The 16,804-nt window shown below is 41.2% G+C and overlaps 1 protein-coding gene across 10 annotated transcripts in view; it reads right to left on the bottom strand.

Annotated features, from left to right (window-relative positions):
- Positions 1-328: 328 nt before the first annotated feature.
- The window catches only part of ubap2a (ubiquitin associated protein 2a), a 90,349-nt gene continuing 73,873 nt past the window's right edge, over positions 329-16,804 (bottom strand). For 3 of the 10 annotated variants that reach the window (XM_063042748.1, XM_063042753.1, XM_063042751.1), the window contains exons 24-28: positions 14,274-14,370; positions 10,505-10,615; positions 8,615-8,679; positions 3,996-4,184; positions 330-1,230 (exon numbers count right to left, since the gene is read on the bottom strand). In XM_063042748.1, the coding sequence (XP_062898818.1) occupies positions 1,135-1,230; positions 3,996-4,184; positions 8,615-8,679; positions 10,505-10,615; positions 14,274-14,370 (558 nt within the window). In that variant the 3' untranslated portion in view covers positions 330-1,134. Of the gene's footprint in view, positions 1,231-3,995; positions 4,185-8,614; positions 8,680-10,504; positions 10,616-14,273; positions 14,371-16,804 lie in introns of all 10 variants that reach the window. The other 7 variants (XM_063042752.1, XM_063042754.1, XM_063042750.1 and 4 more) reach the window with 6 other exon arrangements.

Raw genomic sequence — 16,804 nt, 5'->3', positions numbered from 1 at the left:
CAATGGAGGAACTAGGTAGATAAGAGGAGACTAGACAGGAAGAGGAAAGCACATGATCTAAAATTGGAGACTTCAATGTCCATGCTGCCAGGCTGTAGACAAACCAGGCAGAATACAAGGTGTTGTTTCTCCAGTTTGCAATAGAACATCTATCTATGCTGGATGTAAGTGTATACACATTTACCCCACTCAAGCTCAAGGTAGTCATAACTATAGCACAGGACTTCAAATGATTCAACATTTTTGCTGCTATTGCTCAGGCTGTTAAATTACTTCATCACTCAGAATCAGTTTCTATTAAAAGTCAATAAATTACCTCTTAACAGTTTTTAAAAAATCACACGAATAAAGGTTTCACAAACTTATTGCTCAGAGCTTTTATTAGGTTGAGTTGGAGAGAAATGTAAATGGAATTAAAATATTCACCCAACTTGCTCAGAGTGTTAAGAGTGAGCTGCTGCACTGGATATCATTTTTCATTTTTCAGGTGAAGATCTTTGAAATTACTAGTTCTGGTTAAAAAGGGAGAGATACCCAATAAACATTCATGGCTCAGTAAACTGTGGCAGGGGCACATTGAAATATTAAATAAATAGCGCCAAGGATAAATATACAAGTTATCAGGACACTAAAATTTTTAAAAATGTTTCTACTTATGAACAGGTTTTTGAAAATCATCCAGAGTCTGATGGAAGGCAAATTAACAGTGTACAAGATTGATACAAATACAAAATTGATGAGATAGTCACATAATAATGTTATGCACAGAATCTGGATTTCTACAATGGTTTTGCTGCCGCCTTGGGATTTTCTATAAAGTTCAGCTGAAACTCAATGAAGAGAACTTTATTTTCAAAATGCAAAACAGTACAGTCCATGGAGCTTAAACCAATATGCACTGTTGCTGATGGAGTGTTCATTAAATCTTCCCTGTGAAGATCGGCTTCAAATGCAGAAACCACATCCAACCTCTACTATTACATATACAAATACATACATAAATATATTACATACAACAGCAAATCAAAAGCCAGCAACTGTCACATTTACAGTATGTTAAGATTTCTTTCTCCCCAACAGACATTTGGCCAGTTTTCTTCCTTGTTTTATAAAGAGTGGGCAACAGCTTTCAACTTAATTCCCCCAGTATGGGGATGTACCATAGTTGGGTTTGTTAACCTGAGACTTCTGTGGTATGCCATTCTGTTGATTCCGCTGCCCTGAACCACCCTGCAAGTCACAACACAATTGGAAAAATATTTCAATGTAAGATTATATATTAATTTTATTGCTTGTCTCAACTTTTCAAATTCCCCCCATCCAAAAGGTACTAAATTCTGCTGAGCAATCATTTTATGAGAAGCAAAGGTAATTATCAAAGTACATGTATATCACCATATACAAACCTGAGATTCACTACATCTTCATAAACTGGCCACCCTTTGGGCATGGAGAGAGTCGATAATGGGGTCCAAGGAACTATTTTTGGTTCACAGAAGAAGCAGAGCTTAACTCAACCTCACTCTCAAATGCTAACTTGCAAGTAATTAATTAGCATGCAGAAACAACCAGAAACAACCCCAGCAAAAGTTTGCGCTCAGCCTGGAGTATCTGTAAAGCTCAAACTGCTCCATCTATTGTAGCATAATCTAGGAAACTAATATTTGGATGAAGGAATAAATTTCAATGCACATAGTGCAATTACATTTATAAAGAATTAGATGAACAATTCAGACTAAAACTAAAAATTTTAAGGCTTCAATTTCAAATGTCTTTCAAACATCATTAAACTGTGACAATTTGGCTAGTTTTTGCCAAGTTTCATTAACTGTTGTCTGTTGTTGTATGAAGGAGTCCAGAATGTAAATGGAAGTGAGCACGAAAGTGAAAATTCTTTTGAAAAGTTAATTTTTCAAAAGCAAGCTACAAAGTTTTCTGCTCATTAAACTAATGGAAAAAGAACTCTTGTTTCACCAACCCCTCTCCTTCACAAGGTATTGGTTCCTGCCTAGTCCATGACATCACTGGTTCTCTGGTACTCAATAGGTGATTTGTGATGCATGAGCAGACGCTTTGCATGCAAACATGAGATGTAGAATAAAATCAAAGGATTATTTGTCCACACACCCATGCAATTCAACAGAAGCCAATAAAAAGCAATCACGAGTTAGAAGCTTGGTTAACTAGCCCCTTTCTTGATCCAGTTGTTTCTCATTACAGTGGTGGTCTGACTGAAATCTATATTTTAATAACTATCCACATTGTTTAAAAACTTAAAACCCCGTCACTATGAAGCCTCTACAGTGCCTTACAAAAGTATCCAACCCCCAGCCCTTTGTTCACAGGATTATTATAACCAGGGATTTTGAACAATTTAACTGAATTTTACTTGAGTCACACGCTCCTTTTTTCACAGTAGAGCCCAAAAACAGAAAATTGTAAAGCATGAAAAACTAAAAATTCAAAAACAGGAATGTCAGCAGTTCAAAAGTATTTATTCCCCTTTGCTCAGTAACTAGTTGAACCACCTCTTGCAGCTATTACAGCAACAGTCTTTCAGGACAAGTGTCTATTAGTTTTGCACAACATGATGGAGCAAGATTTGCTTACTTCTCTTGGCGAAGTGCTCAAGCTGTGCCAGGTTAGTTGGGGAGCAGCAGTGGACAGCAGTTTTGACGTCTTGCCAGAGATATTTGATCAGGTTAAGGTTAGGACTGGGTCACTCAAGGGCATCAATTTTGTTCACTTGAAACCACTCTATAGTTAATCTGACAGTATGTGTGGGTCATTGTCCCACTAAGAGACTAACATCCTTCCCAGTTTAAGCTTCCTGGAGAGGCTAGCAGGTTTTTATCCAGGATATGTCTCTATTTAGCAGCATTGCCCATCAATCCTGACCAGATTCCCAGTCCCTGCTACTGAAAAGTATCCCCATGGCATGATGCTGTCTCCACCATACTTTACAGGAGGCTTGGTGTTACCCGGCTGATGTGCAGTATGCCACATGTACAGCTTAGTGTTGAGGCAAAATGTTCCACCATAGTCTCATTCAATCACAAGACCTTCTTCCACATCTTTACAATACTTTCCAAGTAATATTTTACAAAGTAATTACGGGCAAGGATATGCTTTTTTTCAGCTAGGGCTTCTTCCTTGCCACTCTTCCATCAATACCCTTTTTGTACAAGGCCTTAAGAAATTGTGAAGCCATGAACAACTTCTCCAGTTGTAGCCACTGCCTTCTACAGCTCACTAAGAGTGGCTGTTGGCATCATAGTAGCCTCCCTTACAAGTACCATTCTTCTCCAGCGACCTAGGTTTAGGGGGCGGCCTGACCAAGGTAATGTGGTTGTGGTTTCATCCCCCCCACCGCCCCCAGTGAACTGCACAGAGGCTCGGCATATGTTCAGTGCCTTTGAGATGGTCCTGTACCCTTCCCCATTTTTGTACTTCCCTATTATCCCTAACTTGTCTTGAATGCTCTTTTGTCTTCATTTTGCTTTGGTCTGTTGAAAATCTACCACACTGTTGGACCTTACAAAAGGAAGGGGTATTTAGAAGAGGTATTTTATGAAGTCATTGAAAACAAGTGATCCTCCAATTTTCTACATCAACAAGTTAGGTGAGTTGGTAACATAATACCTGTATATTGCACCTGAGGAAAGGTAATGTAGTAAATACAAAGGGAATGAATACATTTTCAGCCTCACAACTTTGGTCTTTAATTTTTAGTAAATTGTGGACAGATCTTGGAATTTTTCTTTTGACTTGACATGATACATAATGTTTCGTAGGTTAGCTTAAAAAATCCTACTTTAATATACTTTAAATTTAGAAAACGAGACAGTAAAATGTGAAAATAATTATGTGGGCTGAGTACTTTTTCAAGGCACTGTTAAAAACACAGAACTCAATTTCTTGCATTGTTTTGAACGTTTTTTTTGAAAGATGTGAAGTTGGCATTTTAAAAGAATATTTTCTTAAATACTTGTTACCTGATTATCCTGCTGCAAATGATGGTGCAGCATTTGGGAGTGAGCCTGCTGGTGAGCTGACACAATGTGCAGGAAAGGGGGTGCGTACCCTGTAGCAGCACTATGATTTAGCGTTCCTGTTCCTCCAAGAGCTGACGGCAAATTGAATGGAGGGGGTGTACCAGCATGAAATCCCTGCTTGTCAAAAGACTACAGGGAAAGGAAAAAGAACAAGTCTTAATAAAACCTAATTATGGCATATTTATTTATTTAGAGGTACAGCATAGAACAGGCCCTTCCGGCCCAACAAGCTGCACCATCCAGCATGCTCCTATTTCATCCGAGCCTAGTCACAGGACAATTTACAATGACCTATTGAGCAGTAGACCTTTGGAATGTGGGAGGAAGTTCACCCGTTCAGGGGCAGGACGTACCAACTCCTTACGTTCTCCCCCTGAAAGATGGCGTTGTAAACTAGCACAAGAATAATTGTGTCGTGCTAATCGCTATGCTACCATGGCACTCAAATTCAAAATGCTACCTTTCTGCATCGCTTCAGATGGTCTCAAGGCCATTGCTTTGCTTTCTCTCTCCAAGCAGAATGACTTCAGTATAATGCATGTGTTCAATTACTAACCAGGACAGAGGAAATACTACTTATCAGCCTACAAATGGCTGAACGATGAGATTCAACAGCAGCTGGGCAACGAATCCTATCCATGCCAAAGATGTCCATGAATAAAAATAGTGTTATTTGACTTTTCAAATCAGAAATTATTCATATTCTGGAAGCTTAAGCCAGCAGGTATAAGAGCCGAGAGTATTTTTAATTTATGGTGATGACACAGGCAGATAGAAAATAACTCACTTACTGAAAAGCAACAGCTGTGTTCAAAGGAATTGAATTTAACCTTATTAAAGTGTAAAGTGTACAACATGTATTATTTCTTTCAGAAATTTTAAGCATGTATTGCTGAATTCTCATTGTTTTCTAGAAGTGGAAATCCAGTTCCAGTGTGTAGTAATTAATTACTATGCATCTCTGTATTTAGATTGCAGTCAGTAGGATTCCCTGAATTCATAAAGAAATGAGCTGCAAGAATTGTGGAAAATTGATTTCCAGTTTATCATTAAGCAACACCTACAGGCTTTGATCAAGTAGCAAGCATTCTATCACGATCCTAAGTTTGCTTTGTCATAACTGTGCAACACAAACAAAATGTTGGAGGAACTCAGCAAGTCAGGGAGCATCTATGAAGGAGAAATGAGCAGTTTTGGGACAAGATCCTTCACCAGAACTAGAAAGGAAGGGGCAGAAGCCAGAATAAAAAGGTAGGGAGAGGGGAAGGGATACAAGCAGGTAGGTGGTAGGTGAAATGAGGTCAGGGGAGATTAAAGGAAATAATGTGAGAAGCCAGGAGGTGATAAGTGGAAGGAGTAGGAATCTGATAGTTAAGGACAGTAGACCATAGAGTAAAGGGAAGGAAGAGGGGGAGGTGATGGGCAGAAGAGGCAAGGGTGACAAAAATGAGGGGAAACAAAGCTTGGGAAGAGAGGTGGGTCAGAAGGAAGTGAAATCCACAAAAAGTAGTGGATACAGCCCAATCCATCATAGACAACACCCCCCCACCACTGAGCACATCTACATGCAGCACCGTCGCAAGAAACCAGCATCTTCTCAATAAGGACCCCCATCATCAAGGCCATGCTCTATTCTTGTTGCTGCTATCAGGAAGGTACTACAACAGCCTCGGGACCCATACCACCAGGTTCAGGAACTGTTATTACCCTTCAATCATCAGGCTCTTCAATAGTAGGGATAACTTCACTCGCCCGTCACTGAACTGTTCCCACAATCTATGAATCCACTATCAAGGACTCTTCAGTTCATGTTCTCGATATTTATTCCTTATTTATTTATTATTTCCTTTTTTTCCTTTTGTATTTGCAGTTTGTCTTTTGCACATGGGTGGGTTGTCTGTCCCGTTGGGTGCAGTCTTTCATTGATTCTATGTTTCTAGGATTTACTGTGTATGTCTGCAAGAAAACTAATCTCAGGGTTGTATATGGTAATTTATGTACTTTGACAATAAATTTACTTTGAACCTTGATTACCAGGAGTTAAGACAAATTGATGTTCATGATAACAGACTGGAAACTACTGAAAAAGAATCTGAGGTGTTGCTCCTCCAACCTGAGCTTAGCTTCATTTTGGCAACAGAGGAAGCTGTGGACAGACATGTTGATGTGGGGTGCGGTGGAATTGAAATGGGTAGCCACCAGGAGATCCTTGCTGTTGCAGCTGGGATCTCAATGAAGTGACCCCTTCCCCCCCCCCAATCTGTGTGAGCCTCAAAGCTGCGAAGAGGCTGATCAAGAGTACCTGATGCAATTAGACGCTAAGGCGGCCCTCACCACACACCCCCTCAACCTTCTAAGGATAGGGTTCCTCTTATCTATCACCTCATGAGCTTCCACATTCAACACATCTTCCTCCACAACCTCTGCATTTCCGATGGAATTCCACCAGCAAGCACTTCTCCCCCTCCCCTCACTCTTCGCTTTCTGCAGGGATCACTCTCTCCGCGACTCCTTTGTCCACTCGACCCTCCCCGCCGTTCTCCCTCCCTCTGTAACCATGCTGAGTGCTACTCAAGCCTCTACATCTCCTCCCTCATCATGATTCAGAGCACCAAACAGTCCTTCCAAGTGAGGCAACAAGTCTGTCGGGATCATTTATTGCATCTGTTGTGCCTCAACATAGATTGGGGTCCACTTCACTGAGAACCAGGATCTCCCAGTGGCTCCCCATTTCAATTCCAATTCCCAATCCCACGCTGACATGCCTATCCACGGCCTCCCCTAAGGTCACAATGAGACCAAACGCAGGTTAAGAAACAGTCTCATATTCCGTTTAGGTAGCGCCCAACCTAACAGCATAAACATTGATTTCACTAACTTCTGATAAAACACTCCCTTTCTGTTCTCTCCCCCACTACCTCCCCCCCCCGCCTCATTCTGGTGGCCCTCTCACACCTTCTCTTCCCCCCCTCATAATCTGCCCATCACTTCCCTTTAGTTCCCCACTTTCTTCCCTTTATTTCATAGTCTACTGTCCTGTCTCCTCCCCTTAACCTCATCCAGTCTCCTAGCTTCTCACATCATTCACTTTAATCCTTTCTCCCACCTACCTACCTTATCTGCACTCACCAATCACCTGCCAGCTTGTATTCCTTCACCCTGCCTCTTATTCTGGCTTCTGCCCCCCTCCCATCTAGTCCCCATGGAGGGGACTGTTTACTCCCCTACATGGATACCGTACTACCAGGCTCGAGTTCCTCTAGCAATTTGTGTGTTGCTCAAGATTTCCAACATCTGCAGAATTGCTCATGTCTTTAACATAACTGATATCCAATGACTGGTAATAATCCTGCTGCATTCAACTGATGCTTGGAAAGGGAATGGTGCATTTCACAAAGCACTGAGACGGTCAATGTTCCAACATTCCCAACAGAAAGTAAAACACAATCCTCCCTACTTGAAGTAAGATTCACATTCATTGGTTTTATCATTCATATTTGTTTTAAATGCATAGCCATATTATTGATCAACACTTTGTAGACTCCTCACAACTCATTTCTACACATAACTATGTTGTCAGTTGACGACTATATCATCTTTCATTCATGTTATTAAAATAGATTGCAAAAGCAAGAACCAAATACTGATTCGTATGGTGTCCCAACAATAATCTGCCAACACAAAAATAACACACAGAAAATGATGGAGGAACTCAGCATGTCAGGTAGCATCTCTGGAAACAGCCAATGTTTCAGGCCGAGGCCCTTCACCAAGACTGGAAAGGCAGAAGCCAGAATGGGGAGGGGAGGGGGGGGATGAAAAAAGGAGCAGGGGGACCGGGGAGGTGAGATGAAGAGAATAAGAGAATGGTAAGAGGGGAGCCAGAGTGAGGAATGGAATGGAAGGGAAGGGGGAGGGGGAAAATTACTAGAAGTTAGAGAAATTGAAAAATAACCTGCTTATTCTTTCTGACTGCTTTTTTCAGCCAATCTCCTATCCATGCTAATCTATCATCCTCAACTCCAAGCTATGACAACTATATACATACTATATGGACTAGTTCTCTAAGAGCACTCATCACTCCAGCACTATTTACCAACAATGAAAGTTCCTTGCTCTCCTTCAATTTATATTACAAAACCAATGGACCCCGCACTGATCCCTGCTGAACATGTCTGATAAGCAAGTTCGTTGTTGATACAAAACTTGGTGGGGTTGTGGATAGTGAGGAAGGTTGTCAAAGGATGCAACAAGATATAGGTTAGTTGGACATTTAGGCTGAGAAATGGCAGATAGCGTTTAATCCAGGTGAGTGTGCGGGGAAGCATTTTCTGAGATCAAATGCAAGGCAGTAAATGGCAGAACCCTCTGCAGTACTGATGTAGATGGATCTCAGGGTGCAAGTCCATACGTCACTGAAAAATCATCGGCCAATACACCACCACCCAATTTGTGTCACTCCCACACAGATAGAAAGCATGTCCTTCCCACCTCCTAAGGAAAACTCAGCAAAAAGGCAGAGAAATACCATGCATTAAAACAAAAAAATATATATTCACCTGAGTCTTGTATACTGAGCCAGTCATGTCAGGCACACCAATGTTAGTGGAGTTCACTGAAATACCTAGAACATAAAATGCACCATTATGATAATTGAAAGCTGTATTCTTCACAGGAATCCCCAAGTCATGACTAAACTGAAGCAAGTTGGGAGGATGGGAAATAGTTTTCTATATCGGGGATAACCTGTGAAATCCAGAGGTGTAAATAAGATCAGAGTGCTTTACGATTTGATGGTGTACTTGCAGACTGAGAAGAGGAATTTCCTTTTAAAGTGTACCTTTGTCAACAACCAACTTGACATCAACACAAAAATAAACCAGATAGAACATTTGCTTCAGTTTAGTCATATTTAAAGCATTTCTGACCTCAAGTTGGGAGGATGGGCAATAGTTTTCTATATCAGGGATAACCCGTGAAATCCAGAGGTATAAATAAGAACAGAGTGCTTTATGATTTGCTTTAAAGATCAGATGCTGGTATTTTGTACCACCTGCTCCATTACTGGACTCAAGTTTGGTGGCTGTGGAGCATTATATTGTCGTCGGATGTACTTTATATCTGGCTTCTCAACAGTCCAAGTAGTAAATGAAACTTGATGACCTGCATTATTTGGCATAGTTATGTTATTATGTTTTCTCTCAGTAAGTGCTTTGTGAGTGCGGAGACTGGGTCCGAATGAGTAGAAAAGCAGAAACTCATTTGAGTGGAAATTGATAACCGTGAGTCAGAAGCCAGAACATTGGGATTTCCAAATTGTTTGATAGTTTTACTGTAAAAAGTGAAAATATCCATGACACCGATGAGCTGCCAAAGAACTACAGGGTGGGCCAAATGCACAAGTTTCACCATCCGATGCCTGTTTGTCATTTGCAGCTCTCCCCTACCTTGCAATGAGATTACTGGGGGAAAAGTTACGGGTTGTAGTTGTTTGCTTATGAATGGGACTGCATGGGTTGGGTCAAGCACAATACAACTTAATGTCAATATAAGACAGCAGACAAACAAAATGTGACAATATGGAAAGTAACCTTACTTAAAAACCATTAAGGGTACTATTGATTTCAATTTAATAAACAGACACCACTTGTTCCTGCTATGTACCAAATTGACATATTCCTTGAAGATCAGAGCTCTGAACAACTTCCAATACTTGGTAGAAGGAATAATTGATTCAACAATAAACTGATCCTTTTCTTCAGATATTCCTACTGAAAACATCTCTTACCTCAGAACATTATAAAGGCAGAGTGAACATTCTCTGTTTTGATATGACCTTCAACCAATGTTTACATATGCACTTTATAAGGATGTCATCTGGTCACCAATTAGGAGCTCTGGTTTATTTCCCCTTTCCTCAGTCAACAGATGTAGCTTCTACCCTTTCCTTTCTCACGGCTGCATAAACTGGTTTTTAGTAAAGCTGAGCAGTTTACATACATCAATAACCTTGGCAGTGGCAAATGCTTAGAACTGTAAAGGCTTTTCACCTCACAATGTTGTGCCAACCTTTTAACCTACTCCAAGATCAATCTAACCCTACCCTCCCACAGAGCCCTCCATTATTTTATCTAAGAGTTTCTTAAATACCTCTAATGCTCCCATGTTCCAAGTAAAATTTGGCTCTCAGAACTCCACATAATAAAAGAACGCTAGCTTTGCTAAACAACATCCCAACCAAAACAGCAAAATACCTCAATATTACCTATTATCTAAGGATGTAGTGCATAACCAATGATCAAGCAGTTCTCTAATTACCATATCTGCAGATTGCCTCGGCACAGAAGGCTATGGGCCAAGTGGCCCAATTTCCATGCTGTATAGCTTCCACATTACGTGAACTTGCATAAGCCTTTCTACAATCATTAGGATTGACCCAGAGATCTTACCTTTCCCTGGTCCAGCTGTGGATGATTTGGTTTGTGCTTGAGAAGACCCACTGTAGGCACCTTTGCTATAATCTCCGGCTCCCGTCCCTTGGTTTATTTCATCATAACCTGCTAACCAAGAACGATAGACTGTAGAATCCCTGCAGTCAAAACCTTGGTTTCTTCTGCTTTGCTACAATTTTGTTTTGTTCTTCCACTTTAAGTGATACTACTGCAGACACATGTTCCTATGGTCATCGACTGCCCTCTAATACCAGTTGTGCCCTTTTTGAAATAGGACTATATTGAAATTTATTCATATCCATGAGTTAAACTATATGTAATTCCAATTCCCAAATAGAAAGTGTGGACATCTGCAATTTCTCATGATTATAAACGGTATTGCAGTATTCGTTCAAAGAATAGAGATACTGAGAAGACGACAAACTGCATTCTCCATACATAGAAAGCTCCCATGAGCATTTTAAATGATAACTAACAGGTCTGTGGTGGCTAACTAAAATTCTAGGTTCACGTTTTAGTAGCAGCATTAGAATTATTGCTTAAACAGTTACCATTCTCGAGAACACCTCCTCTATTTCAAGGGTGTCAACCCCAGGTTTACAACTTACACACAACTGAAGTACCTCAACATTTTAATAAATTTTACCTCTACCTCCTCACACATCTTTTCCTGTGTGGAATCCAGAACTCAAGCAGTGGCCAAAATTGACACTTACAAAAGATTATATTATGGCCCCATTTGTAAACTTAAATAAACTGGACAAAGATACCCCTTCTCCCAGATCTGTTCCTGTACTCCTTACAGCATTATGTTCTCTGGTTTATAATAAATCACTCTTCCTAGCAAAATGTAGCATTTTGCATTTCACAGCATTAAATTTCACATGCCACTTATCTGCCCATTCCTCAGTCTGTCCACATCACCATAACACCATCTATAACTATTCTCATAGTTCACTGCACAGCCAGATTTAATAAATTTCCTCACATTTCTCCCTCCTCCTGTAGATCAGGCACATGTCTGGATATGGTTCGACCAAACACAAACAATACTCTAGTGCAGGAGTCCCCAACCTTTTTTGCGCCACAGACCGGTTTAATATTGATGACAATATTCTTGCAGACCGGCCAACCGGGGGCGGGGGGTTAATCATGACCGGAATATAGGTGATAAATCAACTATAAGTCACTTATCAGACTTATCAGTAGCTAATACATTTAATTTTGTTTCTAAAAGAGTTTATCTAACGAATTTAATATTAAACACACAGCGCATATTTTCCTCGCATGAATATAGTGATAAGTCAATTATAAGTCATAAGGGGGTTCCTTTTGTCCAGTCTATTCCGCAATTTAGTTTTCGTTGCATTCATTGCAGAAAACTCCGCTTTGCAGAGATATGATGTTGGAAATGGAAGCAATGTTTTCAGTACTTTCCTGGCTACTCAGGATATTCAGCCTTGACTTTGATCCAGAATGCCGGCAGAGATGTTATGTCAAACATACTTTTCAGCCCACTGTCATTTGCAAGCTCAAGGAGTTGATCTTCTTCCCGCGCTGACATGGATGATTCACCGGGGACATTCACAAATGGATCACGGACCCATTCCTTTGCATGTCTTGGGACATTTGCGCTTGGGAAGTAACGCTCGAATTCTGTGGACAGCGAAGATAGGTGTTCGCACACCAGCTGTGAGCCTCAGTCTCTCCCAAATTCCCAGCTAATATTGGGAACATGTCAAATATGCCCCTGTCCACTCGCCATCCCCACAGTTCCAGTTTGGCTTTGAAAGCAGACAACAGGAATTCTGCAGATGCTGGAAATTCAAGCAACACACATCAAAGTTGCTGGTGAACGCAGCAGGCCAAGCAGCATCTATAGGAAGAGGCGCAGTCGACGTTTCAGGCCGAGACCCTTCGTCAGGACTAACTGAAGGAAGAGTGAAAGCAGACACTTTATCTGCCAACTTGAAGACAGTTGTCATTCTCCCCTGAAGTGACAAATTGAGTTCATTGAGCAGGTTGAAGATGTCACACAGATAAGCGAGTTTTGCTATCCACTCCTCGTCATTGAAGTGTGCTGCCAGTGGTGACTTTTTTCCTGAAAGAAATCTCTGTAGCTGCTCTCTTAACTCAAAAACCCTGGCCAGGGCTCTCCCCCTTGATAGCCACCTGACTTCAGTGTGTAAGAGAAGGTGTTTTGTGCTCTGCATCCATTCACTCGCAAAGCTGCTCAAACAGATGTGAGTTAAGGGCTTTTGCTTTGATGTGATTGATAACTTCAACAACGTCACTCAATACACTGCTAAGATCAGGTGACATTTTTCGGCTAGCCAGCATTTCCCTGTGTGTGACACAGTGTGTAGACTGGCATTCAGGAGCAACCTCTTTGACTCGGGTAGTGAAACCAGACTCGTTAAGCCGTTCCAAAAGCTGTGCTTCGATGTCCTCCGCTATGTCATCAATTCTCCTTGAAACTGTGGTAGCTGAAAGAGAAACCTGTGCCATCTTGTTAGCTGCAGCTTCTTCTAGCCGTTCATGGCACATGTCCTTGGTGGCAGGCAGAATCAATTCTTCACCAACAGTGAAAGGCTTCTTAGCCTTAGCAATACGGCTAGCCACTAAGTACGACGCTCTCAGAGCAGCAGCATTTGTGGAGGTGGTGGTTCTCAGCACTTGCTTCCATCTCGCTTGCTCATGTTTTTTCCGCTCAAAAAACTCAACGGTTTGTCTTTTGTGCAGGGTGCTTGGAATCAAGATGCCGAAGCAGATTTGAGGGCTTCATTGCCTCATTAGACAGCTTGTCTCCACATACCACACACAGGGCTTGAAGCTTAAGAGTCACCGGTTGCAATAAAGCCATATTTTATGTACGACTCGTCGTATTTTCTGTTGAAGGAAGCTTTCTCCTTTTTTGCAGTCTCGGCCTTGGCTGTCTCTGCGTTATCATCATCATTAGACCTTTTATATCCCCTACCATCTCATCCAAAGAAACTCTCAAGCAAAGTTTGTTTTTAACTCATCGAGTAGTTGTAGGCTAATGACCAACTGATGTCCTCACGTGGGTAACGACCTCGCGTGCGTTGAAGTTCAACAGTGCGTGACAGGGAATGAGGAAAGTGCAGTTGACTCGTATCGTTTCCTCGTGGCCCGGTAGCACATGTTTTGCGGCCCGTGGCTGGGGACCACTGCCCTAGTGTCAAGTCCAAATGGCCATTTTCAAGAGAAAAGACAGTGAGACAGAATGCCATTTCAATTATGAAGAAATGCTCTAAGCAACTTCTGTATCCTTACAGCAAAAGGATCAAAAGTTTCTTTAAAGATACAGACGAAAAACTTTAGCCTCATGATAAACATTAAGTACTCAATTGAAAGATCATAAACATGCAATATTCTGCGAATAGAAGCATCCTCTGTTGGATGAAACATTAAGGTGGCACTTTCTCTGGTGGGAACAAAAGGTAATACTTTATGAAGAGGAGAATGTTTCGACTGGAATACTTTCTAATATTTATCCTGAGATCACTGAATATCAGATTATGTATCTAATTGCCACTGGTAGGAGTAGGCAGCTGCTAGAATAGGCTTTAATGTCCCTGGTTGAGAGAGAAGCTTGGGAAATGAAAACAAAAACACAGGAGGAAATAAGCCTAGTGCTCCAGCTACGGGAGCAGCATAGAACAGTACATCACTGCACAGGCCAATTGACCCATAATATCATGCCGATTAAGTAACATTTTCTATTATTCTAAACACCTTGAATTACCTGCTCCATATCCATGCTGGCCATAGTTGGATGCCTGTTGAAAAGGCGTTGAAGCTGTATTCATATTCATACCATGTTTAGCAGATGCTGGAGGAACCTATAAATGCAGTTAAGATACTTCATTACCTTTATTTAGAAAGCAAAATTTTAAAAAAACATAGTTGTGGGAACAAAATATGGTTATTTTTGTTCACTTCAAGTCCTAAGAGAATAGCTCAAATTACACTACCATAATCTCAGTCCCTTTGTCAAATTACAAGTCTACTGAAGTTATTTTACTCACCTATCTTTTACAGAAACACTAATTCAACTTGGGAGTACCATAGTAAGTTAGGCAGAACTTTTTGAAACACATGCTTTCTTGTATCTGAGAAACAACTTGAAGATTCTCAAAAGTACTTTACAGATTATTGTTAGAACTCCAACCTAAATACAGCAAGATGATCTCAATAAACCTTACGCACCAAAATTAACATGACCCTTTCCTATTTCATCCCATGGCAGATTATTTTAATTATCTTTCCTGCAAGCAGCATGTACCCTTCAGTAAACAAAAAATATTGTTTCTGGCTCTATTGACATAAAGATTAGTTTCATTTTGGGAAGATTGAATGTTCGTGTCACTAAGGGGACAATAAAGATCCAGGATAGGGCAAAGAGCTGGGGGAGGGGTGGGGGGGCGCAGAATGACGCACCAGAAAGAGAGATACAAAATGCAGAGCTGGAAGTTAATGCCCAACATCACAGGTCATATTAGTGGGGGGAGAGAGAGAAAAAGAAACTCAGCCAATACTACAAGTGTATGACATATAATAGAAACAGTCAGTTCTCAGACAGAGTAACTAGTCATGGTGAATTCCATTCTGTCATCACTGTCAGAGCTCTGAATCAGAAACAGGATTATTTTATTCACGTATGTCGTGAAATTCATTGTCTTGTGGCAGCACAAGTTACAACTTAAAAATCAATAAATAATGCAAAAGAAGATTAATGAGGTATAGTTCATCAATTCAGAAATCTGATGACAGAGAGGAAGCTATTCTTAACATGTTGAGTGTGCATCTTCAGTCATCTGAACCTCATTCCTGATGGTAGTAAGGAGAAGAGGGCATGTCCCAGATAGTGAAGGTTCTAAATGATGGATATCGTCTTCTTGAGCAACCACCTTCTGAAGATGCACTTGATGTTAGTGAGGCTTATGCCCATGAAGGAGCTGGCTGAATCTACAACTGTCTACAGCTCTTGTGATCCTGCATATCACGGCCAGGCGGTGATGCAACCAGTGTGAATACTTTCCACGGTACGTCTGTAGAAATACGCTAGAGTATTTGGTAACATGCCAAATCTCCTTAAACCCCTAATGCTGAAGAGCCACTGGTGCATTCCTTCACGACTGCATCAATGTTTTGCGCAGGATAGATCATCTAAGATATTGATGCCCAGGAACTTGGAGTTGCTCAACCTTTTCTCTGCTTACCCCTAAATGAGGAATGGTGTGTGTTCTCCCACCATTCCTTTTTAGAAGTCCACAATCAGTTATTTGGTTGCTGATGTTGAGCACAAGGTTGCTATTCCACCACTCAACCACCTTATTCCTGTACACCACCTGGTCACAATAAGATTCTGCTATCAATAGTGGTACCATTAGCATTAATGGCATCCCACACCTTTGCTCTCATACACGTCCCTTGTGGGCAGAGCAAGGTAAGTTCCTTTGGACATTACCTTCTAACTTACCATCCTCGACATTTGATCGATATTCACCAACATCAACAAAGTTTCACCACCAAAATCTCTAGCCCCTGCTTTCAATTTATCAAAGTGATCTTGCGCATTACAATCTTGGGTGAACATGGCTCTCCACATCCAACGATCTCTCGATACAATGTTGGAAAATGCATGGTCATGCACTTTGGTAGTAGAAATAAATGTGCAGACTATTTTCTAAATGGGGAGAAAATCCAGGAATCTGAGATACAGAGGGACTTGGGAGTCTTTGTGCAGAACACCCTGAAGGTTGAGTCAGTGGTGAGGAAGGTAAATGCCATGTTAGCATTCATTTCAAGAGGTCTAGAATACAAGAGCAAGGATGTGATGCTGAGGCTTTATAAGGCACTGGTGAGGCCTCACCTTGAGTATTGTGAACAGTTTTGGGCCCTTCATCTTAGAAAAGATGTGCTAGCATTACAGAGGGTCCAGAAGCGGTTCACAATGATGATTCCGGGAATGAGAGTTATCATACCTGGAACGTTTGATGGCTCTGGATCTGTACTCGCCGGAATTTAGAAGGATGAGGGGGATCTCATTGAAACCTTTTCAAATGTTGAGAGGCCTACACAGTGTAGATGTGGAAAGAATGTTTCCCGTGGTGGGAGAATCTAGGACAAGAGGGCACAGCCTCAGGATAGAGGGGCGCGCTTTCAAAACAGAGATGTGGAGAAATTTCTTTAGTCAAAGGGTGGTGAACTTGTGGAATTTGTTGCCACAGGCAGCTGTGAAGGCCAGGTTGTTGGGTGTATTTAAGGCAGAGC

Source organism: Mobula hypostoma, chromosome 3 (genome assembly GCF_963921235.1).
Source record: "Mobula hypostoma chromosome 3, sMobHyp1.1, whole genome shotgun sequence".
NCBI lineage: Eukaryota > Metazoa > Chordata > Chondrichthyes > Myliobatiformes > Myliobatidae > Mobula > Mobula hypostoma.
The sequence above is the reverse complement of the archived record's forward strand: the minus strand, read 5'-3'. Positions and strand labels throughout refer to the sequence as shown.